The sequence below is a fragment of the Megachile rotundata genome, chromosome 2 (genome assembly GCF_050947335.1).
Source record: "Megachile rotundata isolate GNS110a chromosome 2, iyMegRotu1, whole genome shotgun sequence".
Lineage (NCBI taxonomy): Eukaryota > Metazoa > Arthropoda > Insecta > Hymenoptera > Megachilidae > Megachile > Megachile rotundata.
This window is the reverse complement of record NC_134984.1, coordinates 9,501,579-9,529,542: the sequence shown is the minus strand read 5'-3', so window position 1 is coordinate 9,529,542 and position 27,964 is coordinate 9,501,579. Positions and strand designations below refer to the sequence as shown.

At 28.8% G+C, this 27,964-nt stretch overlaps 2 protein-coding genes across 2 annotated transcripts in view; one reads left to right on the top strand and one right to left on the bottom strand.

Annotated features, from left to right (window-relative positions):
• The window catches only part of Orco (odorant receptor co-receptor), a 28,095-nt gene extending 25,535 nt beyond the window's left edge, over positions 1-2,560 (top strand). The window contains exons 8-9 of the mRNA XM_076540091.1: positions 109-264; positions 1,036-2,560. Of these exons, the coding sequence (XP_076396206.1) occupies positions 109-264; positions 1,036-1,086 (207 nt within the window). The 3' untranslated portion in view covers positions 1,087-2,560. The remainder of the gene's footprint in view (positions 1-108; positions 265-1,035) is intronic.
• LOC100877368 (uncharacterized) overlaps positions 1-27,964 on the bottom strand; it is a 115,183-nt gene that overhangs the window by 43,198 nt on the left and 44,021 nt on the right. The gene's annotated exons all lie outside the window — the stretch shown is intronic.

Genomic DNA, 27,964 nt, shown 5'->3' with positions numbered 1-27,964 from the left:
CAAAAAAAATCATGGTAGAAATAATGTTTGAAAATATTTCAAGCTTAAAACCCAATGATTGTATTACACAAAGTACTCTTTGTTATACTTAATATGTATTTTATGTAGAGTTCATCGGTGATGGAAGCTGCATACTCTTGTCACTGGTACGATGGTTCAGAGGAAGCAAAAACATTCGTGCAAATCGTATGTCAGCAGTGTCAGAAGGCGATGTCAATTTCAGGAGCGAAGTTCTTTACAGTCTCGTTGGATCTCTTCGCTTCGGTAATGAGATTTGTTTCATTTTTCGTAGCGTAATTTATCTCGGAATAAAATTTTTACGCTAGCAGCAAGCTAGACTTCCCTAGGGAAAATTGTAATGTGGGGGAAGAGTATATTACTCGTTTGAACGCGCTCGCTGTGGATTGAAGATAGTTTCAAAGCTGATAATTTGGATATTTTTACGTTTACTAAGTTAGAAATTTAAATACTTTAACGTTTATAAAATTTAGGAATATATGAAGTTAAAAAATTTAGAAGTATTTAATCTCATAACTCTAGAATTTGTGTGTTTAGATATTAGAAAATTAGAAATTTAGATGTTTGAACATTTACGAACTTCGAATTTATAGATTCCACTATTTAGAAATTTTTAATTTACTATCTTTCGAATTTAGATGTTTCCTATATTAGAAATTTAAATTATTATTTAGTTATTTAGAAATTTAGAAATATACAAATTAGAAGATTGCAATTTTATACATTTTGAAGTTTGCTATCTTTCTCATTTGCAAATACAAAAGTTTAGAAATTAATTTATCAAAAAGAATATGGAAATTTAGTTCTAGAATAGTTGTATTGAATTTAATAACATATAAATATAAATATACTTATAATTAATAAAAATGAATAGTTTTCAAGTTTTTAATATTCTGTATTATTGTAGTTACAATCGTTGTTAAAAGAGAACACCGCGATTTCTAAATTTTGTACACTCACGTGTACTTTCTGCTTTCTCCACTTATTCTTTCTTTAATTAAACAAAAAACTTTTCAGGTCTTGGGAGCTATGGTCACCTACTTTATGGTGTTGGTGCAACTTAAGTGAATTCTAAATCGCGAACGAAACAACTGGAACTACAACCTGGAAAGTTTCGTAAGAGTTCAGGAGGAAACTGTGACTAAAGGACAATTTGCAATTATAGATTGCGAGGAAAAAGATCGGTGCGTTCAAACGTTCTTTAAAGTTGTAATTAAAGAAAATTATTTGATGAGTACTGTCGTTTCTTATCTTATTTACAAAAATAAACCTATCTCATTTGTACAGTAAGCTATTTATACCTTATTATTATTCGTGAAATATTTAATATGCACAACTCAATGTACGAAGCCTCTAATTGTAAAAATTTGAACTAAATCTGATAAAAGTACAGAATTACTTTGCTTTTAGTTTGCTTTTTTTTTACAGTACTTACAGAATTAGTTACTGTAAAAATTTTAAACAATGATGTCCAAAAATACCTTGATAAAATACTTGTGTCAATCTCAATAAAGTTGAAACAAATATTTTTGTAAAGAGACTTTTAAAGAAGAATTAAAAATTGACTAGAAAAAATAATGAAAAATATTTTTTTAATTAATTTGTAAGACATAATTTTCTAAATGCATTAAAATTATTTTCAAAAACGACAATACTTATAATAGCCTGATGAAATAAGATTTAGTGAAAATTAATTAATGTAAAAATTACATATGTGTATTTATGTAAAGAGCAGTTTGAACGCAAAGGATGCTTTGAATGAAAGTTATGTTTATAATTACAAGATTTGAAGCTGAGCTATCAATGAAACATAACCTTCAATACACTTTATTAGAAATAAAACTATCGCCGAAAGTTATGTTATCAATCTGTAATATGTGACTCATTTGAGGGTTAATTTAATGAATTTCATAAATTTAAGAAAAATAATGGAAACGGTTTATTTAAACATATTACCGTTTTCGTTGTTTTTAATTCCTGAAATAATTTCTGAAGCGAGGTTCACGTATTACAGAACACCTTGTACATCCACAAAAAGACGTCCCTAGTTCGTAGTACTTTGCGATAAATTCGACTGCTTCATTTTTCTTCTTTAACTCTGGATTACAACCCTCGTAAGTTGCGGACCTGTGAAATATCGCAACATTTCTCTTTATTTTACAAGTAACGCTCGATAAGCGCCGAACAAAATGTTCCGTTCTCGAAGATCTTGTCAGATATTAAGGTAAAAATGATTGGGACGATAATTCCCTTAAATAATTCCGCATTTTCTTATTTATTTCTTTGTTTACTTTTTTATAAATATTTTTCGAAAATTCTTTTGTGTTTTTTAGCAATAGATAATGATAAATTAATTTTTTATTATGAATATTTTTATGAATGGTCTGTCTTTATAAATGAATAATTGTCTGTTTTTATAAATGAATAATTACTTGTTTTTATAAATGATTAATATTAACCTTTTGTTGTGTTGTTACTTAAAATAATTGTATTTTGTCAAACATAAATAAACTACGCCTGTTTTTATTACTGAAATTATGTAACACGTTGCACATCTTTAATTATAACTTTTGTTGAAATATTTTCTTACAAATTTTATTTCAAATTTGAGATACTATATAATTATTTTTTGAATTTGTTTGAATGTTCATCTGTTCTTACCTCTTTTATTAAACGAATTAATAAGTGTCCTGAAGTTGATAGTCAAAATTTAAATCATTTATTGTAATGTTCTTAAATGAAATAAGAAACCTTCTAAAACAAAGTAACATTGTCATTTTAATAGAAAAAATATTTGTGATAAAAATATGAAAAATTAATTAGATATCTTAAGAAATTTTGTTGCACGTTTAATATTGAACTTATAACAAAATGTGTGAAACAAAAATCATGCATTTTTTCACGTAGAATATGATTCCAGAATAAAAAATATTGGTTTATGATAGAAAAGACAAGTTGACCTTGAAATAACCTTGAAGACCATGCATTACAAAATTAATAAAATTAACATAAATGAAAATAAATAAAATGAAAGTAACATGAATAAAAATAAATAAAATAAAAGTAACTTTAATAAAAATAAATAAAATAAAAGTAACATAAATAAAAATAAATAAAATAAAAGTGACATAAATAAAAATAAATAAAGTAAAAGTAACATAAATAACAATTAGTCAAATAACCGTTTGACTACCCACTAGAAATACTAAAGGACACATTTGTTTTTTTTTTGAAAAGCACGTCTTTGAAATTTTTTACAATGGCACCTTAAATGAGACACCCTGTATCAAACGTTGAATACATAAATTTGTGATCATTTGGCACAGAGATTAATTATATCGCGGAAAATTGTTCATCAATCATTAATTCCCAACAAAAGCTTAATTCCAACATGAATTATTCGATGCGTGTAATCTAGATTTTGAAAATGAGAAATGAAGCTTATTAATACAGCAAATGGTCATGAGAAATGAATAGTGATGATATGCTCAGCTGCAATGGAAATCATTAATCCTTTGGAGGATCCGTTAAAACGAAACTAATTATTCAATAATTACTGTACGTGTATATATTTAAACGAGGCCCATTTTTAATTTCTTTTAAAATTAAATTAATTTTAATTTTAAAAATGAATATTTTACGATGTTAGACCAAAGGATTAATTTTTAATGATATACATATTTCTTGTTTTCATTTTTTACTAATATTAACATGTAATTTTAAGATGAACATTAAAACATAATGTCTGTAAGTAGTAACTGTTAAATAATCTTATCAAATAAAATAACAGACGAATAAAATAACAGATGGGAAATATTACGCTGAGAATATTGTATAATATACTGTGATGTAATTGCAAGAATATATTTTATTATCGAACGATGAAGATGCAAGAGTTTTCACGAATTTTTAATCGTTTTTATATGCACTACCGTCCATAAGTATACGGACACTTGGTTTCGTTACATAAAACATAGTTGAACTTTGTACGAAAGGTATTTAGGGTTATCATATCATTTGTAATAATTATTATTATCTTTTTTGAGGTGTCATAACGTAATAGAATTAATTTTTAAGTACAAATTATACAATGAAAGTGTGAAAGTAAAATTCATGTCCAGAAGTACAAAGTCCAAATTTGTGAATCCAATGACACGCTTTCGATTCTAAAAAAAATTTTAATTTCTACTGTGTTTCATTTCTATGGTGCAGAACGTATTCAGAGGGTTCTTCGATATGTTTCAAATGTTTGTAAACTGTTGGTAGATGTTTAGGTTCCCTCAATGGAGATAAGAATGGAGGTAACGTTACGTGCTCGACAGTTTCGGTTTAGTTCGTCTGTAGCTTCTTTTCCATCGAGATACGAGTTCCAAACGAGAATTATCAATGGAAAAACGTTCCAGTATTCTGACCTTCGTAGAAAAAAAATCGATTTTAGTTACTGTTGCAGATACTTGAATAACTTTCATGCAACGCGAATGCATATTTCGCTGGTGTCCGGATACTTATGGACGGTAGTGTATATGTAAATTACAGGGTTCGACAATTTTCAAGCCAACAATTTGTAATTAATGAAACTTGCATCTTGATTCTCTCAATTATTTGTACTGGAATGAAATGTAAATAGAGAATAATATTAGTAAATTACTATGTATTATTTTTCATCCATTTTAGATGTTGATTTTTAAATACCTAATATAAATGTTACTTTATTCTAAACACATAATTTGATCGTTTTGTTCTTGAAACGTTGTTGTAAATGTTGTTGCAAAATTAAGACTGAAAGAAACTAACTCGGCGAAAATTAGGAAGTATAAGTATCGAAAAATATTTGTATCCGAACAAGAATTGAGCGAACTTATTTATACCTTGTACCTCAATATTTTATTATTACCTTGATGTTTACCATAATTTTACATCGTTTTTGAATGAACTATCTGCAACTGTTCATATGCAATTTTCTTGTATCGTTGCTGAATAACCTCGAAATGAATCACATTTTTAATATCGTTACTAAATAAATATAACATTGCTCAAAAATTGAATAAATTTTACATCAAAGGAAATTGTAATCAAAACATTAAAATTATCAGTTTTTATCAATTTTTTTATTCAAAATATCTAAGTATTTAAACATTGATAGATTACTAATTATTAATAGTAGTTACAAATTAATTTTAATAACTTTTAATAATTTTAATATTTTAATAACTTATCAGAAAATTATGCTTAAATTTAAATTTAAATTTTGTTTAAATTTTAATTACTTATTGTTTTGTAATTTTGGACACACAGTCAATAAAAAATACTTAATTTTAAAAAACTTATAATTCTTTTAAAACGAATAGATTCAAATTTATCTTTTTTATTACTTGATAATTATAATGCCAAAGATTAAGAACGAGTGTATATTCTTTTTCGTATAATTTATTTTATGTTTTATAATTTATAATAAAATAAAGGCGAAACAAAATGAAAGAAACAGAAATGTAATGTGTTGTCTACCGTCCTCAAAACATAATGCTGATTTAATATCAACATATGTTAATTAATCCTTGATGAAACATGAAATTAATACATAACGAAAAATATCCATGTGATGTGGATAATTTAAATTTATAAACAGTGACTCTTATTAATATTCTGTCGCTGTATTATTTTATCAATTATTATTCTATACATATATTTGTACATATTTGTTATGTTTTTATTACCATAATGTATACTTTTTTTTTAAATACAAATATTATTTATTTACGTGAAGTAATTTGTTGTACAGCAAATAATATATCACCTGATTTAAACTTAATTGAAAACCATAGGATTATTAAAAAACTTATAGGATTATTAGAAAGATTACAAAAGCCAATTACGTCAAAGAAAAGATTAAAACAAAGATTATTAAATGAATGGAAGTGCATCATAAATTATTTACAAAAAATTATAATTAACATATTTAATCAATTACGACGTATACTTAAACAAAATCTATCTAACAAATATCCACATTTAAAAATTTTGTATTATATGAAAATATTTTTTGTATTTTTCGACAAAATTTTTTGTTGTCAAAAATTAAATTTCCGAATATTTTTGCGATGTAAAAATACATTTGTTTGTATTGAATACATTTCCTTATATTTTATTTGCTGTACGACAAATTAATTAGTTCAAATAAATAAAATAAAATTTCCTTATACATTATTTGCTATACGACAAACTAATTACTTGAAATAAATAAAATTTGTATTCTCTTCAAAAAGAATGCATTCATAGTAATAAAAAATAAAAAATGTGTTAATTTATTTATTTATTTAGAAATTGATAGAATATTGACAAGAGTTACTATAAGTTTGATATAATTATTATACTAAAGTCATATGATATTATGATTCATAATATGAAAAAGATGTCAACTTTCCTTAATTAAATACAAAAACAGTGACGAACTGTATATAGAATAAAATTAAAATACAAGAAGATTTTATGAGAACAATCGCAACAATATTTGTTTTATAATATGTTATTATAGGTTACTGCAGATGAAATGGCTGATTTATACATGAAACTTGCAGCGGATTACCTCGTTAAAAGAAATATTCATTAATCAAAATAAACTGTAAAAAGTTTTAGTTTATTACGGTTGCTTATTTAAATCTCTCGTGTGGTTCAGTTTAATGGCTCATATTTTCTGATCCAAATTTGTGAAATTAATCACTTGTTTTATGTTAAGTAAAAGTAAGAGGGATAATGATGCAAAACTTTTAAAAAATATGAATTCTTTATGGATTTTAAGAATTCAGAAATCTTGGGATTTAGGAATTTAAAAATTTAGGATATTTGAGACTTTAAAAATTTATGATTTGAATAATTGAAAATTTAGAGATTTGAAAATATTGGAATTTGAGAATTTGAGTAGTTTGTGACTTGGAGATTTAGAGATTTGGAGATTTGGAGATTCGGGGAATTGGAAATTTAGAGATTTGGAGATTTGGAAATTTGGAAATTTGGTGATTCGGAGATTTGGAGATTCGGGGATTTGGAAATTTGGAAATTTAGAGATTTGGAGATTTGGAAATTTGGAAATTTGATGATTCGGAGATTTGGAGATTCGGGGATTTGGAAATTCGGGGATTTGGAAATTTGGAAATTTAGAGATTTGGAGATTTGGAAATTTGGAAATTTGGTGATTCGGAGATTCGGGGATTTGGAAATTCGGGGATTTGGAAATTTGGAAATTTAGAGATTTGGAGATTTGGAAATTTGGAAATTTGATGATTTGGAGATTTGGAGATTCGGGGATTTGGAAATTTGGAAATTTGGAAATTTAGAGGTTTGGAGATTTGGAAATTTGGAAAAATTGGAAAAATTGGAAATTTAGAGATTTGGAGATTCGGGGAATTGGAGATTTGGAAATTTGGAAATTTGGATATTTGAGAATATAACCATTTAAGAATTTTTAAATTTATGATTTTGATAGCTTGGAAACTTAAAAATTTTAAAATTAAAAATTTTGAGAATTTGGTGATTTAATGACTTATAAATTTAGAGGTTCAAAAATGATAAATTTGCAAATTTTTGAGGCTTTAAACTTGACAATTTTCAGATGTGATAATTTAAAAAATTAATAATTTGGTAATTTAAAATGGGTTGACGCTTAAAATTGGTAAACTCGTGAAGTTTACAATAAAAACCACTAAAATACCCTACAAATTTTTAAGTAAAAATGTGTTAAACGTATCAAAGACTTGCACACGTTACTTCGTAGTTTCATTATTGATAATTAAATACACGAATGACAGAAAATTTTACGTAACCTTCAATACCTTAAAATGAATTTATCAAATTTTTGTCTTACATTTATTACTTATTTGACACAAATCTTTCATTACGGACCTTTATAATTGAGTTACTATAGTCACATTATAGAGGAATTAAATAAATATTGTATCCTATCATTTTGTTATAACCTGCAAATATTATATATTTACAGTTAATATACCACAGAGTTATTAACTACAAATAGTAATAGATTATTTTCAAGAATTTAATTTGTCTTATAATTTACACAAAAATACCTTCGACAAATATTAGAAACTACAAACACGGAGAAATAAATTGTCAACAACTCTCTATTTTTAATAATACAGGAAACATACACTGATACATTATTTGTTTCCGCCATTTTGTATAAAGAATGTCAACTTCAAACCAGCCATTTGATACGCAAAAACCGAGTAGAATAAGGAAAAGAATTCATCTTCTGCACGGCAGTTCCTCTTCGGCGTTAATTTATAAATACACCAATTTTTCATATTACTGTACAATCAAACCAGAACATAATTTTTCTAAGAATAGATTATCCGAGTTTTGACATAATTCTAATTGCGGTAAGATAGCTAAAGTTAAAACTGTCTGCGTGCAACTCTGTTTTAGCCGTAGACACGAATTATTTCCACGGATAATTTTAAGCAAAGCAACGTTATTGAATACATTTTATTAACGTGATCATTAATACTGTAATTATAATTGTGAACTGAATTGTCAGTATTAGAAACCATTTCTCTCTATGTAAAGCTATAATATATTTGTCTTATAAAATGTTCGAAGCGTTCAGTGTTTTCTTTCTCCAAAACCATTCCTCCTCAGAATTTACAGTAAGTCAATTTTGAAATATGTGTTATTTTGATATCTGTTTTTGTTCGATTAGTTTTGTTTGTTTTGTTTAGAGTTTATAGTTGCATCAACATCAGGAGTTATTAACGACTGTCTACTAGTTTAAATACTTATTATGTGCAATTAGTAACATTACTGAATTAGTAATAATTATCTGTAATGAGGCATCGACTACGATGACCTTGAAATATTTTGTCAAGGGTATCATTCTAAATAACTTTTCTCTGTATGTATAATCGTCGTTTCACCTCACTTTCAAAGATATTTGCAAAAATATTTTCAATGTTATAATTATTTGCAAAGAGGCACACATTTCATTACGATTACAGAAGTATATACTTTACTGAATTTAATCACAATTCACTTTCATGGTTAGAATATTATGTCATATATGGAAAATTGTCTTAGGTCATGCAAAATTATTACTAAATACATTGATAACGATAGTGACTTGGAGATTTGGAAATTTGAAGGTTCGGAGATTTGGAGACTCGGTGAATTGGAGATTTGGACATTTGGAAATTTGGAAATTTGGAAAATTGGTAATTTGGAGATTTGGAAATTTGGAGATTTGGAAATTTGGAAATTTGGAAATTTGGAGATTTGATGATTCGGAGATTTAGAAATTTGAAGATTCGGAGAATTGGAGATTTGGAAATTTGGAGATTTGGAAATTTGGAAATTTGGAGATTTGGAAACTTGGAAATTTGATGATTCGGAGATTTAGAAATTTGAAGATTCGGAGAATTGGAGATTTGGAAATTTGGAGATTTGGAAATTTGGAGATTTGGAAATTTGGAGATTTGGAAATTTGGGAATTTGGAAATTTGGAAATTTGAAAATTTGGAAATTTGATGATTCGGAGATTTAGAAATTTGAAGATTCGGAGAATTGGAGATTTGGAAATTTGGGAATTTGGAAATTTGGAAATTTGGAAATTTGATGATTCGGAGATTTAGAAATTTGAAGATTCGGAGAATTGGAGATTTGGAAATTTGGGAATTTGGAAATTTGGAAATTTAGAAATTTAGTAATTTGGAGATTCGGAGAATTGGAGATTTAGACATTTGGAAATTTGGAAATTTGGAGATGTGGAATTTCTATACAGAATAGCAATTTGTTACTATCGTGATAATAAATTGTATGCGTGATGAGCGATTAAGGGCCATGCGAGCGTTTACGTTAGGCTCTAGAATCGATAGTGCGTCAGGTGAAATTTGAATGCCATAGAAAATGTCTGCCTACTCAAAAGACTAGTTTACAACTTTCCAATCACATTATCTGAGTTGAAAAGAATTACAGGTATTTGGGAAAATAAGGAAGATATAAGACATTTGATCAATGTATACGGAGCATGCAAGCTGTGACCAAAACAAAGGAAATACAAGATATTAACATATGTTAAGAATGTTATGTACAGTAGTAGTTATGTTAGTAGCTAATAAATATCATTACAATTTGAACAGGCTTTTTAATTTTACAGAAAACGTGAAATGCTGAAAATTTATAGTAATCCTAATTTGATGGTCAGGAACTGTAATATTGATCTCATTTGACTATGTCATTTAGGATGTTGCGAATATTTGATAATAAAAAATATCACATTGAAATATAGTATATTTAGATGTATTGTATTAAAGATATTAAAAAAGAAATAAATCGATATTTTAGTGGTTATATAGCAGCACAATGTACCAATCAAAATGTAAATTTGATTGAAGCCTTTTGCGAATGCCTCTGAAGCTATGGCCAAGCGGTACAATTACGAGCACGCTAGGATTCCCTAGGGGAAGTGGCAATATAGAGACCGGATACATTAATCATTTGTTCAGTCGTTGCAGACTGAAGAACTTTTAAATTTGAAAATTTAGGTACTTTGAATTTCAATAGTATCAAATTTAGAAAGTTAGAAATTAGAAGTTAGCGAATTTGGACATTTCAAAAATTGTAAATATACAAATTTACTATTTCTAAAATTGATATACTTTCAAATTTACGACTTTCGAATTTGCTAATTCAGAAAGTTAGAAATAATTCTTTTATCAACTTTCAAAAGGAATATTCTAATTTATCAACTTTCAAATTTACAAATTTATAAATTCATAAATATATAAATTTACAAATTTACCAAATGTAACTTGCAAATATACAAGTTTAAAAATTTAGAATCTTTTATATTTACTGTCTTTCAAATTGACGATACGAAGACAATACAAACATTTTGCAAAATTACAAAATTTATCGAATTCAGATACCGCAAGCATTTGTCTTTACACGAAGAAGCCAAGACCGAAATAATAAAATATCTGTGTAAGCAGCTTCTTTTTGGTTAGAACAATTAAATATCCAACATTTCTCAACCGCATTCGTCCCATTAAAGTCTCATTTACCGAAATTTACGCTCTTTTTACGTTTCCGCGATTTATTTTCAAATTCTCTTCACCGAATCTCATTTTAGGCGGCAAAGGGAGCACGTATTTACTTCGTTTTACTCTCTCGCCACGTCCCTCAACTGTGATTCGTCTCTGTCCGCAGGCGGTAATGAACTTACTGCGAAAATGATTTACGAAAAAGAAGGTACACGTTTTGCGGAAATATAATCCCTCAGTGACTGTACGTGAAAATATCCCCATTAAAGCTACAAATAATGTATTCCCGCGCAATTACCGGATTAAACCCCTTCGTTACGATGCGATTATACATGTAATTCCACATATTTTGATGTTATAACTGAAGCAGAAATAATATAATTTATTTATTTAGAGTTGTGTTAATAGAATGCATTTTTTTTTGTTTTAATTTAGTTTCAATCTGCTTCACCAATTTCTTAATTTGAAAACTAAAATAGTTCACAGCTTAAATAGTACGCAACAAATACATTTACTATTTTATTTACCAAACTAAATCTGACCTTTAAAACAATTGAAAGAATATAAAAGAAGAATAATTAAATTATACGCGTCTCAGGAATATTTAGATGGATGAACTACACTAAAAATACATACTGTATGACGATTTATCAAAATTTACAAAGCTGTAGCAATTTATCACCGGTTAACCCCTTGCCTTACAAACACCGTCTCCCACACGTGACGCACTCACGCTTCAACTGTGACACATCTTAGTCAAATTTTGAATACGCTTCAATTTGAGTTTAAGTCCAATTATAATTTGCATAGTCAAGGATAGCTGAATACAAAATTGACATAACATTTCAACTTTTTTTCTCTGTTTTAATATTGTAGCTGTACGTAGTTCCGACTGACGCACCTGACAAATAAATCATAAGGCAAGGGATTAATTTTTATATTTTAAAACTGAAATTGTGTATGTGTTTTGCAGAGCTCGATCTGGATTACTTGGAGAGGAGAGGCCAGACAATAACCTATGAAAATACCGAAAGCGGATCGAAAGAGGAAGAAAGCCCCGCAGACACTCTGGATCGTGTCAAAGTTGTGTTTCTCGGTGTACCAGGGGTGGGAAAGTCCAGCATAATTAGGGTGAGTGATGAGAATAATTTAAAGAATCCCTTCGTTTCATTGGGAAACACTGTTCAGTTTTGTTTCATTTTTCTTCTCCACAATTACATTAGATTAGGTATGTGTTTCTTAAACAGAAATTATTAATTTGCCGCATTTTCGGATGAAATTCAAATGATTTCAAGAGACGTATATTTCGATTATATCAATCTTTCTTTGTTTCTCAATTCTCAAACTCATAAGTTCACGTAATATCTACACACTCGAAAATTCAAACTTTCAAATTTCTATACGATCAAATTTTCAAACTATAAGTATTTAAATTCTCAAATTTACAAAATTGTAAAACTACTCGAATTTTTATTTTTGCGGGTACTACGTACAAAATTTACATAACATGTTAACTTCTTCTCTGGTTTAATATTGTAGCTGTGATCGGTTACTTCCGACTGACACACCCGACAAATAAATCATAACACAAGGGGTTGAAAATCCTTTACACTACTACTTCTACGCAAAGAATTAATATGCATATCCATTAATCTTCATGCAGCGTGTGTTCATTTTATACTTTCATCGCAGACTAACTTCGTTGTTTCAAGATTATCGCGAAAGCAATTAAAGGAAACAGCGGAAAATGAATTTGCGAGAATACAAGAGTTATGGTACGATGGCACCGTTTTAAAAATCGTTTCGCCTTTTTCTTCGTAGAAAAAGTATTGAACGAATAATGAAACAATTCATTATACTTGCAAAAGCGTGGACAACAGCTTTTGAAAATAAAACGTCCATTTCTCATCCGGTTTCTTGGCTGCGATCGATATGAAGTCAAGATTTGAGTTAATACCACGATAGTTTTAAGCCGGTAGACGTTCCTAAATGATAAATGATACTTTCTTCATCCTAATCCGACATTGGATTCTCGCGAGAAATTTAATCACGGTACTTCGCAATCTGTCAACAAAATTTCAAAGTAAATATCGAAAAATGTATTTTTAAAGTTTTGAATAGAAATAGAGAAAAATTGTATAAGCAAATAAAAATGATTTTTATACATATACTGATTTAAAGTATGAATTGTTAAAATTTTTGTTAATTACCTACAATACTTTTGCAATTCTTTAAGTAAGTCTTTAAGTAACAGCACTGTTAAAAAATAATTATATGAGGAAATAGAAAATGATTTTTATGCACTGAAGTATCATTGAGATTTAAACTTGAAATTGACATCTTTTTTAAATATACCTCCAATATATTTACAAGTCCTTAAGTCTTTGAATAAAGATTATTCTGTAGGAATAAGAATTATTCTTTCTCTAATTAGAAATTATTCTGATAAATATAATTTTTATAAATCCATATATGATAGAGACTTGAATAAAAATTTTGTGGTATTTATTAATACACCTACAATGTCTGCAATTGTTTAAATAAATTTTAGAATAAAAACGTAAAATTAATTTAAAACTTCAGTGTCAGATGAAGCTTGTGATTAGATTTGAATTCAGACCTTTTTGTTAAGAACATTTTTAGCTACTTTTCTTCGTGCAAAATCAGCTGAAAGCAGTGAACTCAGAACTCCCTTTTCCCGTTACAAAACTTACGCGGAATTAAATTGCACTTAAATTTAAATTTAACTTTCAATTTAATTTGAATTTGAAATTAGAATCCCTTGGTCTTCTTTAACAAAATTCATTCATGAAGTTCCAGGACATAGAGTAAGAAAATTGGCTTCCTCTCCCGGGGGAAACAGTGTGTTAAAAATAGGAGCGAAATGAAAATCGATACGAGGTCATTGTTTAACATAAATCCTTGCATTATTGTTTAACGCGCATGCTCAACGGCAAGAGACTTCACCGGAAGGTAGTTTCGATCGGCTGTGCCTCGTTGTATGATAAATAGGTCTTCCTCTTTTACGATATCCTTCCTGTGATCATACAATGCTCCCGAACAAAGGTCGCTTAATTTTAAAAAAAAATTCTGCAATGTCACTTACACGAAGCTTCAGATCTACTGAAGTTGCGATTATGTTTAGAGGTCAACTTCTGAAAGCGTATACATATTTTAAATTACAGCAAGATCGTATACAATAATTTTACACAATACGTAAAATATTGGATAATATAAATAAAGTGATATTTTTAAGTGATATTTGTAAAGTGATAATAAAGTAACTCTTTGTTCCATGATTTTTAGAATTTTTATGAATAAGTCAATTTTGAAATCTTACACTACTAATAAGAAAGTAATGTACGAGTATTAATATTTACTATACTCGTACAAACAATTTTTATGAAAAAAAATGATGTACTGCAAAGTTGCAATATTTTGAGGAGACATAAACAATTATTTACGGAAAATTTATTAATCATAAAATTTTGTTATTTATTTATGATCGAGAAAATATATAAGAATTTCGTAGTACATATATTATTTTTTGATTCCTCCTCTTGCACTGAATAATACTGCACGAAACACTTCGGTTAAAGTAAATGGACAAAATAATAATGGACAAAATTTTCTAAAATTCTTGACAGAGAAAAAAATCGTACAACGTATTGTTTTTTTATAATATGAAAATACTTTCAACTTGTCACTTTCACCATGAACTACAAAATGAAATCGAGTGCGATGACCATTGTGCGTTCTAACTTTCTATAATTCGACTGTTTTACACTCGATAAAAGCGTCAGACACCTATATTTAAATTGTGGACCTAGCTATGTGACAAAAATATAATAAATTATTCTAAATCACCATTGTAGAATATTTAAAGAATTTAAAAAATTTAGGGAAAACAAGAATAAAGCGTGTGAACTTAAGATTCTGAATTTAAAATGAAATTCTAAAATAAAATAAAATAAAAAATTCAAATTCTGAATTTAAAATTTGTGACTTTAAAATTACACGAGTGCAGAAAGAATTAAATATAAATGCAAATATAAACAAAAATAACAGAAAAATTATTATGTTCAAAAAGTTACATAAAAAATTTTGCAAACGAAATTAAAGTAAAAGAATTCAGAAATCAATTCAAGAAAGTGAAACATATGCTTTAAAAATTAAATTACAATGATGGCAATTTTTTTAATAAGATTGTTTTCAGAAAGAGTAAATGCGTCGAATACACCTTGTTTATTTAGAAATATTAAAGCTTGCCGTGCGGAGAAAATATTTTTACTAAAAGGACTAGTTTGTTCCGGGAGAAAGAACGAAAGGTATACACAAAGACGTGGTTACTCAGGCAGAACGTTTCTAATGGTCATAATGATGGTAACTGAAATTGCCAAACCACAAGTTTAACAAGAGAGTTCTGAAACTTTCACGGTCTGGTTCGTTACAGTTAATAACGTTTAAGGATTTTCATGTAAACGATGTTCGGTGGACGTATATTAAGAAAATGACGATGGAGGAGAAAAGGGGCCAACTATCTATCGATTTCTAATTAGTGTATTATCAAGGTAAAATTTTATTGTATCGAAATTTGGAAATTTAGGGATTTACAAATTTATAAATTTGGGAACATTGGACTTTGGGAATTTGGGAATTGGGGAATTTGGGAATTTGGGGGTTTGAGAATTTGGGAATTTGGGGATTTGGAGATTTGGGGATTTGGGAATGTGGGGTTTGGGGATTTGGGAACTTGGGAATTTGGGAATTTAGGAATTTTGGACTTCGGAAATTTGGGGATTTGGGGATTTGGCGATTTGGGAATTTGGGAATCTGGGAATTTGGGAATTTGGGAATTTGAGAATTTGGGAATTTGGGAATTTGGGGATTTGAGGATTTGGGGATTTGGGGATTTGGGGATTTGGGGATTTGGGGATTTGGGAATTTGGAAATTTGGGAATTTGGGAATTTGGGAATTCGGGAATTTGGGAATTTGGGAATCTGGGAATCTGGGAATCTGGAATTTTGGGAATTTGGGGATTTGGGGATTTGGGGATTTGGAGATTTGGGGATTTGGGAATGTGGGGTTTGGAGATTTGGGAATTTGGGAATTTGGGAATTTGGGAATTTAGGAATTTTGGACTTCGGAAATTTGGGGATTTGGGGATTTGGCGATTTGGGAATTTGGGAATCTGGGAATTTGGGAATTTGGGAATTTGGGAATTTGGGAATTTTGGAATTTGGGAATTTGGGAATTTGAGAATTTGGGAATTTGGGAATTTGGGAGTCTGGGAATCTGGGAATCTGGGAATCTGGAAATTTGGAAATTTGGGGATTTGGGGATTTGGGGATTTGGGATTTTGGGAATTTGGGAACTTTCAATTTTAATATATGCTTGCTCTCTAATTTTCAACAGCAAGATCATCGATAATCTCTAATCTAGGGATTTTAGTCCATTTTAAGGGTGGATTCTGGTGTCAAATAAACCCAGGACTGTTCTTTAGAACCTTTGACGGAAAACTGATACGCTCCAACTATCCTCGTATGTTTTATGTTGTTTTGATCAGGAGAGACAAGGACAGTAGATGTTCGGCTTCCGAAAATATGTGAAATGCAATTTCGTAATTCTGCTAGTTTGAAGTCAAAAAGCAATATTTTGTCATGCTTTTTCAGAGATATTCGTTTCGCTTTAAAAACTTTTAGAACTTCATAACGAACTAAACCATGTAGAAACATTTGTAAACATTATTTCTACCATGATTTTGTGTATATCTATTTCGATCAAAAGGTGTCTTAATACATTTTCGTTTGAATGCAAATAATTGCCAAAATTGGGATTTCAAATTATCTAAATGTAGATAATTTGAGGAATATATTTATTGATACATTGATGTGTCTTTATTAGAGTTTATTTAATCAGGTTGTAAATTCTAGCTTAATTCATCAATCTACAAAATATAAATATAGCTATGTAAAATGCAACACGGCGGGAAATAAGCGAATATCAAAGTTATGCCGCAACTCCTGTATTTTCCGTTACAACTGAAATTGGGATTCTCTAATCTGATTACAATTGATATGATGCTGCAAAATGGTGTTGATATGTAAAATGGTTTAAAATTACGCACTGTCATGAAATCCTTAAGGTATCAGACAGCTCATGGTAGAAATAAGTATACCATTTGCACTTTTTTAGATCTAGAATGAGCTGGAAGAAAATGATATCACTGAATTTAACAACTATTGTATGAAAAGTCAAAAAATTAATTGTGTAGAAATTATGAAACTTGAAAAATAATTTTAAGTTGAAATTTGAAAGGTGTCTTTTGATACCTTTTCGACCTAAAATAAACAAGAATCACCGGAGCGTATCAATTTTCCGCTAGAGGTCCCAAAAATCAGTCCTGAATTTATCATCGGACGTCACACTTAAGGAAATTTAATTCTCTGATAAATAAGATAAGTTTTTCACGGTTCTTCAGAAATTGGTCACAGTTTGGATTATACATTCATAAACTTGAATGATTGAGATGTGGTTTTAATAATATTTTGACGATATATTATCTTGAAATTAAATTATTCACTAATTATTAATTTAACGAGTAAACATTCAGAAATCCTTTCTGTCCTCTAACAAAAATACCACATCGCCATATTGCTCCCATTTCTCCCATTTTGCATTCGTAAGATTCGTTTATGAAGATCAGAAACTGAAGTGCCTCGTGGAAACGAAGTTCCAGAGAGAGAAAAAAGGTACGATCGATACTTTTCGCATTGAAGGCAAAGGTTACGGCTATATTGCGAAACAAATAGGTTGTTCAAAAAATGTTATTGCCCATTATGTCACTAAAAGGCGTAATCGTGTTCAGAAGAAGCGTTTAGGTCACCCTCCAAAAGTGTCTCCTTGAGATAAACGTAAAATTCTACGATTAGCTTCTATCTCGACATTGGTTCAACAGTGAGACGATTGCAAATTAAATGTTGCAAAAACCATCCGCAGAACCATCGTACCATCTCCACACATTGTCAGAGCGAAGATAATGTCCACCAGGGCTGAAAAACGAAGATAAATCGGGGAGACCCTTATTCGCTCTAGCGAACATAAGTACACATTGAGAAAATGTTAGTCATAATATTTATCTTGTAAAATAATGTTTTATAACTATTTTTTTTTAATGTTTACTATATGTTTTTTGTAGGTTATACTTAGTTATTTAGATTCATGTAGAATAATTCAAAAAATTCAATATAGACGGGCTAGATGGATTTAATTCGTGTTGGCACGATATATGAAAAAATGTGAAATATTTGCTGAAATATATCTTTGGTGATTCGATTTGTGTATCTTCGTTCATGGAAAAAACACCATAGCATTTATTTCTCACAAAACGAGCAATAAGAAATATATTGATACATTAGAAAATTATTGGCCTCATTGGACAGAACATAAGAACAAGAATTTAATTTTCATTGGAAATTTAATTTTCAAATTTAGGCTGGTTTGTCGAAAATATTTCATTAGATGAATTTCTCTGACATTCTCACAGAAAATTAAGGGGGAATATTGATACGAATAACTTTTCTAAATAATCGTACACATTCAAATGTAGATAAATTATACCTTGCAATAATAAATAGAAAAAAAAAATACAGTAAATATTAAAAAATATTATTGAAATTACAAATCGACTTTTGTGTACAAAACTTAATATTTTTGTACATAAAAGAACACGGAACTTTTTTCTTAAGCGATTGGTATATTTATGGGACGCTTGAAATTAGTTTCTATGAACATTAACATAATATTTACATTACCTAAACCCACCAACGTATAATACTTACATTGATAACAAAATTAAAACAAAAAAATTAATAAATAAATGATAGAGCATGAATCAATATACACATTAATACTTTATTTTGACGAGAAAACCACGTTAACCAACATTGTAATTTAAAATAAGAAATGAAGTTGAGGAATAAATAAATTATGCAACATAAATTAATGTGCACATTAATTTTTTATTCTTGTGAAAATCAACACAGATTTCAGGAAAAACACTTTAAAAATTTTGTAATTTAGAATGAAACTTGTAAAAATGTTTTAGTATTTGTAGTATTAAAAATGAAGTTAAAAAATGAATAAATAATGGAACATAAATTAATGTACACATTAATTCTTTATCTTTATGAAAATCAACTCAGATTTCGCTGGGTTGAAAAATACTTTAATTTTTTGAATGAGAAACTTGTAAAAATGTTTTAGTATTTTTAGTGTTAAAAATGAAGTTGAAAAATAAATAAATAATACAACATAAATTAATGTACACATTAATTCTTTATCCTTGTCAAAATCAACCCAGGTTTCTCTGGTTTGAAAAATACTTTAACTTTTTGAGTAAGAAACTTGCAAAACTGTTTTATTATTTTTAGTGTTTAAAATGAAGTTGAAAAATAAATAAGCAACGAAACACAAATTAATATACACACAAATTTTGTATAGTGATAAAAGTCAACACAAATTTCAGGAAAACCTCAAATTCCACAATTTAATATGAAAAATTTGAAAATTAATCATTGAACTGTTTTGGTAGTTTCAATGTTAATAAAAAGATTTATAATTTGTTATTTGAAGAATAATACTTATTCTTATTATTTCATAATAATATTTAAAGAATAATTTGAATAACATTTGAATAATATTAGCTACCGAATATTGATTAATAAAAACAAAGAGGATTGACATATTTCTGCACCGTATAGCTACCTTCCAAGTGAACAGCGTGATTGATCAGTTCGCTGCTCGCGAATTGCTCGCAAACAGCTCGCGAGCGTCATTGTGAACATCCCCTAAGAGGCAATGTGATGGAAAGAAATTGGCGCGAATCCCTACACGCATGTGCAGCGGTAGAGTGACTCCGTCGGTAGCTTCGATCGTCCAGGGTCCGACATCGTCGTCCGTCGAGCAGCTTTTCCTCGTGCTTCCGCGATGCTGTCCGTTCATCATTTTCCAGCTCGTTCTTCCGTTTCGTGATAAAACGCATCGCGATCGTGATCAACGGAAGCCACCTGAACGAGCCACGAATCGTTGTCACAGTGCTTCTTTCATAAAAACCACGGAACAACGAGCGAAACACGGATGAAAACGCGTGAGATGCTGCTATCCAGGCCAGTGCGCTCGCTCGCGATTTATCCTCTGTCATCCACGATTCCTTAATCGAAACCGCTGGTCGAATAATAGATTTTACTCTGAGTCGGAAGATGAGGACCCGCGCGGACAATTTTTTGGCCGATCACGAGAACACGATGCACGAGTGATCGTGCAATCATCGATTCGGCGGTCGGGAAATAGGTTAGTGAGTGTCAAGAAACGTCGATGATTTTGTGACTGGAGAGAAAAACGGAGCTCCCGAAGGCAACGAAAGGACGGAGGGATCGATGACGATGCCGAAAATTGACGAGACCGGGGCTGGATACCAAAACGAGTTATATAATCGGTGCACGACGATGCAAAATAATTCTGTGGAGTATATCGGCGAGGGGTCGATAAAAACGGGGGCTGAGAACGCGAACGCGGTTTCTTAAATAGCACACACACGTTACCTCGAATATCCGTGACAATAAATCAATGGATCAGGCGGGTTGTATATTCGTATAATTATTTTGCGGTTTCGTAGCTGCTCGAGTATTCAATTTATGGGTCGAATTTAAAGTACGGGGTTAAACGGGATCGATTTTACGGAGAGCAGCGTGATGAGATAGAGTGATCGAGATATTTTGTAACGGTGAAAGTATTTGAGAGTGGTATCGTGGAAATCTGCTCGAGTATCTTCGTTGGGAGCAATTAGTGAGAGGCTGCTTGAGAAACATCGATAATCATAGGGACAAAAACTGCGAGCGGCAAGAGGAGGCGAAGCCTCCCGCCGCAGAAACAATGTCGTAAGTACTCAATAAACAATGTCTTATGTTGAATGTACATTTTGAGTTTGATGGACAGAGGTTCGCGAGTTGCGAGGAATGTCAGTTGTTCATATATGAGACTTTGCTGTGTATGGACACTGTTAGAAAGATGTTTCGGTAATTTATTTTTAAATTTTTAGTTCATTTATTTTAGAATTTTCAGATTTTTTAACTTTTAAATTTTTGAAATTTTTAACCCGAATATTTTAGTTATTTAATATTGAATTGTGTAATTGTCAAATTTATAAATTTATAAATAGTAATTTTAACAGTTGTAAGTTTATAAATCTACAAGTTTTCAGATTTGAGAATTTCCAAATTTTTAAATTTTTAAATTTAAGTTAAATTAAATCACAGAATTTCCAGTGATCAAATTTTCAAATTTGAAAGTTTACAAATTCCCAAATTTACAAATTTACAGAGTCACAAATTAACAAGTCTCCAAATTTGGAAATTTTCAAATATAAATTAATCTTTATTTACTTACGAATAAAACAAGCACATACATATATTCACTTTCTGAACAAATTTTAATATATTTATTAATTTGTATATCCTTTAATAGTGTTGAATAATTAAATTATAAATATTATATATTATTTTTGTAAGAAACACTGGTTATCAATTATTAACTATAACTTTTATATATTCTTGCCATTCCTGATCGCTTAATCAAAAAATAAGTTATCGAATATTTTACTTTAAAAATTAATTATAATTTAACTATTACTATTCTTTCTTAATATAAATTGGAAAATATTATTTATAATATTGGTTAACTTTTTCAATTCAATTAATTAGAATAATAATTATCATCAATGCTATTCTGAATTTTTTAATTAGTATTATGGAGTAATGCTATAAAATAAATTTTTAGTAGAACAAAATAGTGTAGATTATTGTTAATATACTGTATATACTAAGTATTGTAAATATATTAAATGTACTAAGCATGCTGGGTGTACTATGTCTATTAATTATATTAAGTACACCTATTAATTATATTAATTGTATTGGGTACATCAGATGTACCTAGTATATTAAGTATCCTAGTATACACAAAAAATGACGATATACTAAAACTAATTAATATACTAATAATATAGAATTGTATTAATTTACCAAAAGTGCCTGATATGTTATATATGCTAAACATATTAAGCATGTTAAGTATATTCGGTATATTAATTGTATTACATCGACTAAACATATCAAGTTACACAAACTATATTAAGTATATTAAATATACCATATCTATTAAATGTATACTATACTAATTGTAAGAATACTACTACTTTAAAAATATAAAATATATTATTACTCCACAAATATAAAATATGCAAAATTCACTGAACATATCAATTCTAAACAAATTAACCAAAACAGCATCTTAAAATAATTTTGTTAAAACAGAATACAGTCTAGTACTTACAATCACTACAACAATTACTCAAACTCCTAATATTGCAACCTTCTCGCTCCAAAATTGATGTCCACATGTAAGCCGTAGGGTTGAACTAATACACTCCAGAACGCCGTCTTGTAAGACTGAATTAGACTCATTCGATTTATAACAGAAATGACAGCCATAATTCGAAAGACGTGATCCAGATACACAATATCTGATACTCGATGCTACAAATCCCATAAGAGTTGAACCTTCACATCTTTTTGTACGAGCTACTGATGATACTAGGGAGTCGTAAAAGTTTACACCCTCCAAGAAAGGGAAACCTTGTAGAGAACCCCATAGAATTATCAGAGATATCTTTATAGATGTCTTGGTAATCTGAAAGATCCACGTGCACCACCTTCAGAAAGTGGTCTTCGTTTGTCACTTATCAAGACGCCATTGAGTTCATACTTCAAACAATCTGGGTCTTTTTTGACACACTTATCTTTCCAACACATTGTATTTTTATATGAACTAGTGACAGTGACGTATTTTATTTTGAAATGGTTTTATGAATTCGCGTACCTCTTCGATAAAAATTTTATTTAGAATTTTTGTACCGTGTACAGTTAAACAAAAGAAGGTACAGGTGCTAATAAAATATGATATATAACTGCACAGGAAACTGTATAAAAGACTCTTTTATTAAACCTAATGTCTTAAGTGATAATTCAGTGGTAAATAAAATGATACACGAAACGATGAATGAATGATAAATGAAACGTCGAACGGAAAGGACAAATTTCTTCGGTAAACTTTCTGACAAGGATCACGTGTTCGAAAAAGTGTGTTCATATGTCTGACAGATGAACAGGTTCCGAACATCTGAGACCGTATGGGGTTTGAGGAGTATCAGAAACTTCTTAAGATCTCATAAGTGCCTTGGGAATTAGGAAACTCCGTGTGGAGGTTGTCTATCAAATACGGATTGTCGAATCCGGTATCTGTCATATTGTGTCCTATGTCTTCATGTTGTCCTTATCCCAGAAATCCCATAAGTTGGGAATCGATCCAGTTAGGTCTCACGAGCTTCGAGTTTCAATCAGACGGTTCGAGTTGGAAGTCAATTGGATTCCACGACTCTGAGGTTGTTCCTATCCTCTGAGTTCTGGAACTTCTTTATTAGGTTCCTCGAGTTCGATTCTTTGATACTGAACATCTAGCTTCTGTAGTTATCGTTATTAATCGGAAAAGTGTATATAATATCATTAGCGGAACAATTTTATGATTCTGTCGCTTTTATCTGGAAGACAAGTTCGAGCTAAGTCGGCTCGTCTAGTTTTAGTTTTGGCTATCAAGAAATGTCTATCGTTTTTACAAAAGGTGGTTACGTTTAAATTTTAAGATTTATATAAATATTTATGATTTTAATTCAAATTTATTTTTACACGATTCTTTTCTAATAAGTTATTTTCTAATGAGTTATCATTCTTTTCTAATAAGAAAATCGAGATTTAATTCAAGCTTCGTACATGGAAAGAGAATTTTATAAAACTATAACAACTCTCCGAAATGAAACAGTAATTCGTTTAAAGTTCCTACATACATCTATTTGAGAATAAAAATGAAACATAACGCGTGTTCATGAAACGACCTAATATTAAATTTATAACGAGGCTGTCAGAGATGCAACTACTTTTCGTCCTGCAATAAAACCGCTCTGGGAAAAACACCCCTTAAAAATTATGTCTTTATGTCACGAATATTTATGAAACTATATATAAAATATGAAAGAAAAATGGTAAATTGAAAGTTAGGGCTCTTAAAGTTTGAAATTAGGCTGATAATATATTTATTATTTTTTTTTCTTTTCTTCAAAAATTATGTTCTGAATTTACCATAAGTGTAATTTTGTAGGGTATTTAAAATGTGAAATTATATGTCATCAATGTAGGTATTTTATATACGTATTTACAGTCATGTACTTCATTTTTATATTTACTTTTATATACCTCATTTTTATGTTTACAAGCATGTACTCCATTTTAATATTTGCACCCATGTAAATTATTTCTATATTTACAATTATGTACTTCATTTTAACATTTGCACTCATGACGATTATTTCTATATTTACAAAAATGTGCATAATCTTTGTATCTATAATCATGTACTTCATTTTTATATTTGCTATTATATAATTCATTCTTGTACTTCGTTTCAATATTCATAATCATGCACTTCATTTTTACATTTACAACCATGTTACAATTATATAAGTTCTGCATTAAAAAATCTGATAATATAAACATCGTACAATTAATTCGTAAATGTTGAAATAGTAGATGAAAATGCTTATGAACACTTGTAACTGAATTCTAAGCCGTATCAGAGATATCTGAACTAGATCAAAGCAGTCTAAAGACGGCGTAATTAATACCAAGTAAAATTATTCGATCATGTGTACACGTCCAATCCACCTGTTTCGAAATTACAACGAGAATTAATTATTATAATCTGCCGTTTATACAAGGACTAACTAAGATTAATGGAACAGCCTTAGAACACAATGCATACAAATTACAATCGCTCTAAGCATTTAACGTGTTTGTTCATTAGCAGAACACTCGAGAATGTGGAACTAGTTTACTAATTTCAACTGTTGAAATCTCAAGACCTGATAATTCGTGTAGACGAGGTATGAATGTATTGATTATAATGAGTACAGTGTGTGACGATAAAATATACAGATTACAAAAATAGTAGGTGACTTAAATGTTTAGGATTTGAAACATTTGTTGTTAAAATTGAAACATAAAATTTGAACATTGAAAATTTCTATAGAATTTTAATTAATAATAATCATTTAAATTATTTTACAGTTTATAAGAATTATTTTATCCTAGGTTTCAACCATCTTCTTTTTCTAGGTTGCAAAATTTGTAATATAAAGTATGCGTTTGTTTTATTGTTATTTTGTTGGAAAATACAGGAGTAATTCATTTCTTAGATTATTTGGATTATTGAGTAAAAATAGTTACTTTATTTTACTTTATTGTAACAGTTTGTTTTGCTTTAACAATTATGTTACTTTACTTTAGTAGTCACCTCATTGCATTTTACTTTATTTAATTTTGAAATTGTGATCAGCTTTGTTCTTTAAGTTAAAAATTTGTAATAAAGACATACTTCTATTTAATTGTTATATTATTGCATAATGTATAAGTATGTAATTTTATAGGTTATATGTGTAATGAATTAACTAAATTTTTTTAATTTATGAAGTAAGTAGCAGTTTGTTATATTATGTTAGGTTAGGTTATGAAGTAATACCTCTACAGATTCAAAGATGACTGACATGAAAGCAAAATCATTTTCTTTATTAAAATATTATTCACTTGACTAAACCAATTAATATAAAATATGACAAAATATAAAACAAAACGAGAGACTTATAAACAGTAAAATAAAAAATAGATATTGATGAGAAAATATATTTAAAATGTAATTCTTATAAATTCTTAATAAAATCGAGAGTATTAATAATAAATATGATGCCGTAATTAGTACAGCTTACTATTTAATCGATTTCCGATTGAAAATTAAAGGAAGTTAAACAACATACACCCGAACCAATATAAGAGACACAAACACTACTCTAAAAATAACTTATAAAGAAGCTTACATCTCGTTAAATTTCATTTTTATATTATAAAGCTAAAAACGTAATAAATATTCAGATTATATTCTAAAAAATATGTGAGTAATATTGAAAATTTTTAAAAATAACAAATACAATAAAATGTCTCAGGAGCTTCTGTTTCATTGCATATAGCAGCAGCATCTGGGAAAAGCTTTGGATTATAGGTTAGAATGGAAATAAGAGCCAGCATGGAATATCTCGAAAGAATTGAAAAATGCATAAAACCGTATAAAATATTTGTTGAAGTCCTGATTCTTTTTCTTTTTTAATATTTTATAAAAATTTTTAGAATACTTTATTTTCCTTTTGTGGAGTTAAAGGTACATTAACTACTTGATTATTAGATATTATATTAATTCGAGAGTTCAGATTCAGAAAATCTTTATTATAAAATAGAAAATGTTTGTTATAAAATAAAAAAACTAAAATATAAGTAAAAAAGTTATATAAAAAGTTAATAGTTTATAAGTTTTTTAGAGATAACGTTCTCATTTTGTGAAATTTATTAGGTATCAAAGAACATAGCGTTATCTGACTCCAACTTACTGTTTTTAGAGTTAGGTTAGGCTGTCTAACATTGTCTAACTCTAAACCCTAGAATTTATGTTATGTTTGATGTTAGCTTAGTTGAATTTAAACATCCGAAAATGATTTCTATCTTGTATGGTATATGTTACATTAGTACAGTATAACAAGTGAACTTTAGTGGAGAATAAACTCAAATGAGGCACAATTCTGAATATGGTGAAATCTAAAATTCTTTATAAGAATAAAACGTATGTTATAACCATGAACATTAGTGTTTACCTGTTATTTGTTCAAACGCCCAAAAAATTGTGACAGTTTGCAAAATACTGTAATTTCTTAGTTTCCGAATCTCAAAATGCCAAATTTGCAAATTTCCAAAGTATCAAATATATCAAATCGTAAATTTTATAAATTTATAAATTGCTAGATTTCAATTAAATTCTCTGATTTGTAAATTTCATTCTTAAACATTTACATTTTCAAATCCCATACTTTCAATATTTCTAAATTTCAAAGTTTTCAAGTTCCCAAATGCAAAAAATTTTAGAATTTCAAGCTTTTAGATTCTGAAATTTTTAACTTCGTGAAATCTATATACTTTATACAAGTTTCCAAAATTCAAAATTTCTTATGTCTTACTTTCAAATTTCCAAATTTCCATAATTCCAAGAGTTCCTAACTTTTGAATCGTCAAACTTCAAACTTTCCAGTTCTTAAATTCCAATTAGTCTTAAACCCACATTTCTCAGATTTCCAGTTTCTCAAACTTTCCCAATGTTCTCATGTTTTCCAAATTTTCTCAATTACACAAGTGTTCCATATTTATCTAAAAATATATTCATGTAAAACAAGTAACTAATTTATATTCTATATTTACTTAAAAATCATCATGCATCAAAAATTTCTCAAATTTTCAGTATTTTCTATGTTACCTGTATATCTTTAGTTTCCTGAATTCTGCATACATCTCAAATATTCCAAAATTCTCCAAATTTTAACAATTTTTCCAAATCATCCAAATTTTCCAAATATCCTATATCTCCCAAATTTTCCAAGAATCCAATATTTCTCAAATTTCTCATATTACCTAAATTCACTAAATTATAGAAATGTCATAAATTGCCCAAATGTTATAGATTTTGCTAAATTGAAGAATTATTTTAAATTTTCCAAATTTTCGACATGTCTCACATTTGTTATATGTTCCTTTGCTAAACTGTAGAAATATCCTTTTCCTAAATTTTCTGTGTCTTCCACATTTGCTGTATGTCTCAAATTTGTTAAATTATAGAAACGTTCTTAATGTCGTAAGTTTTC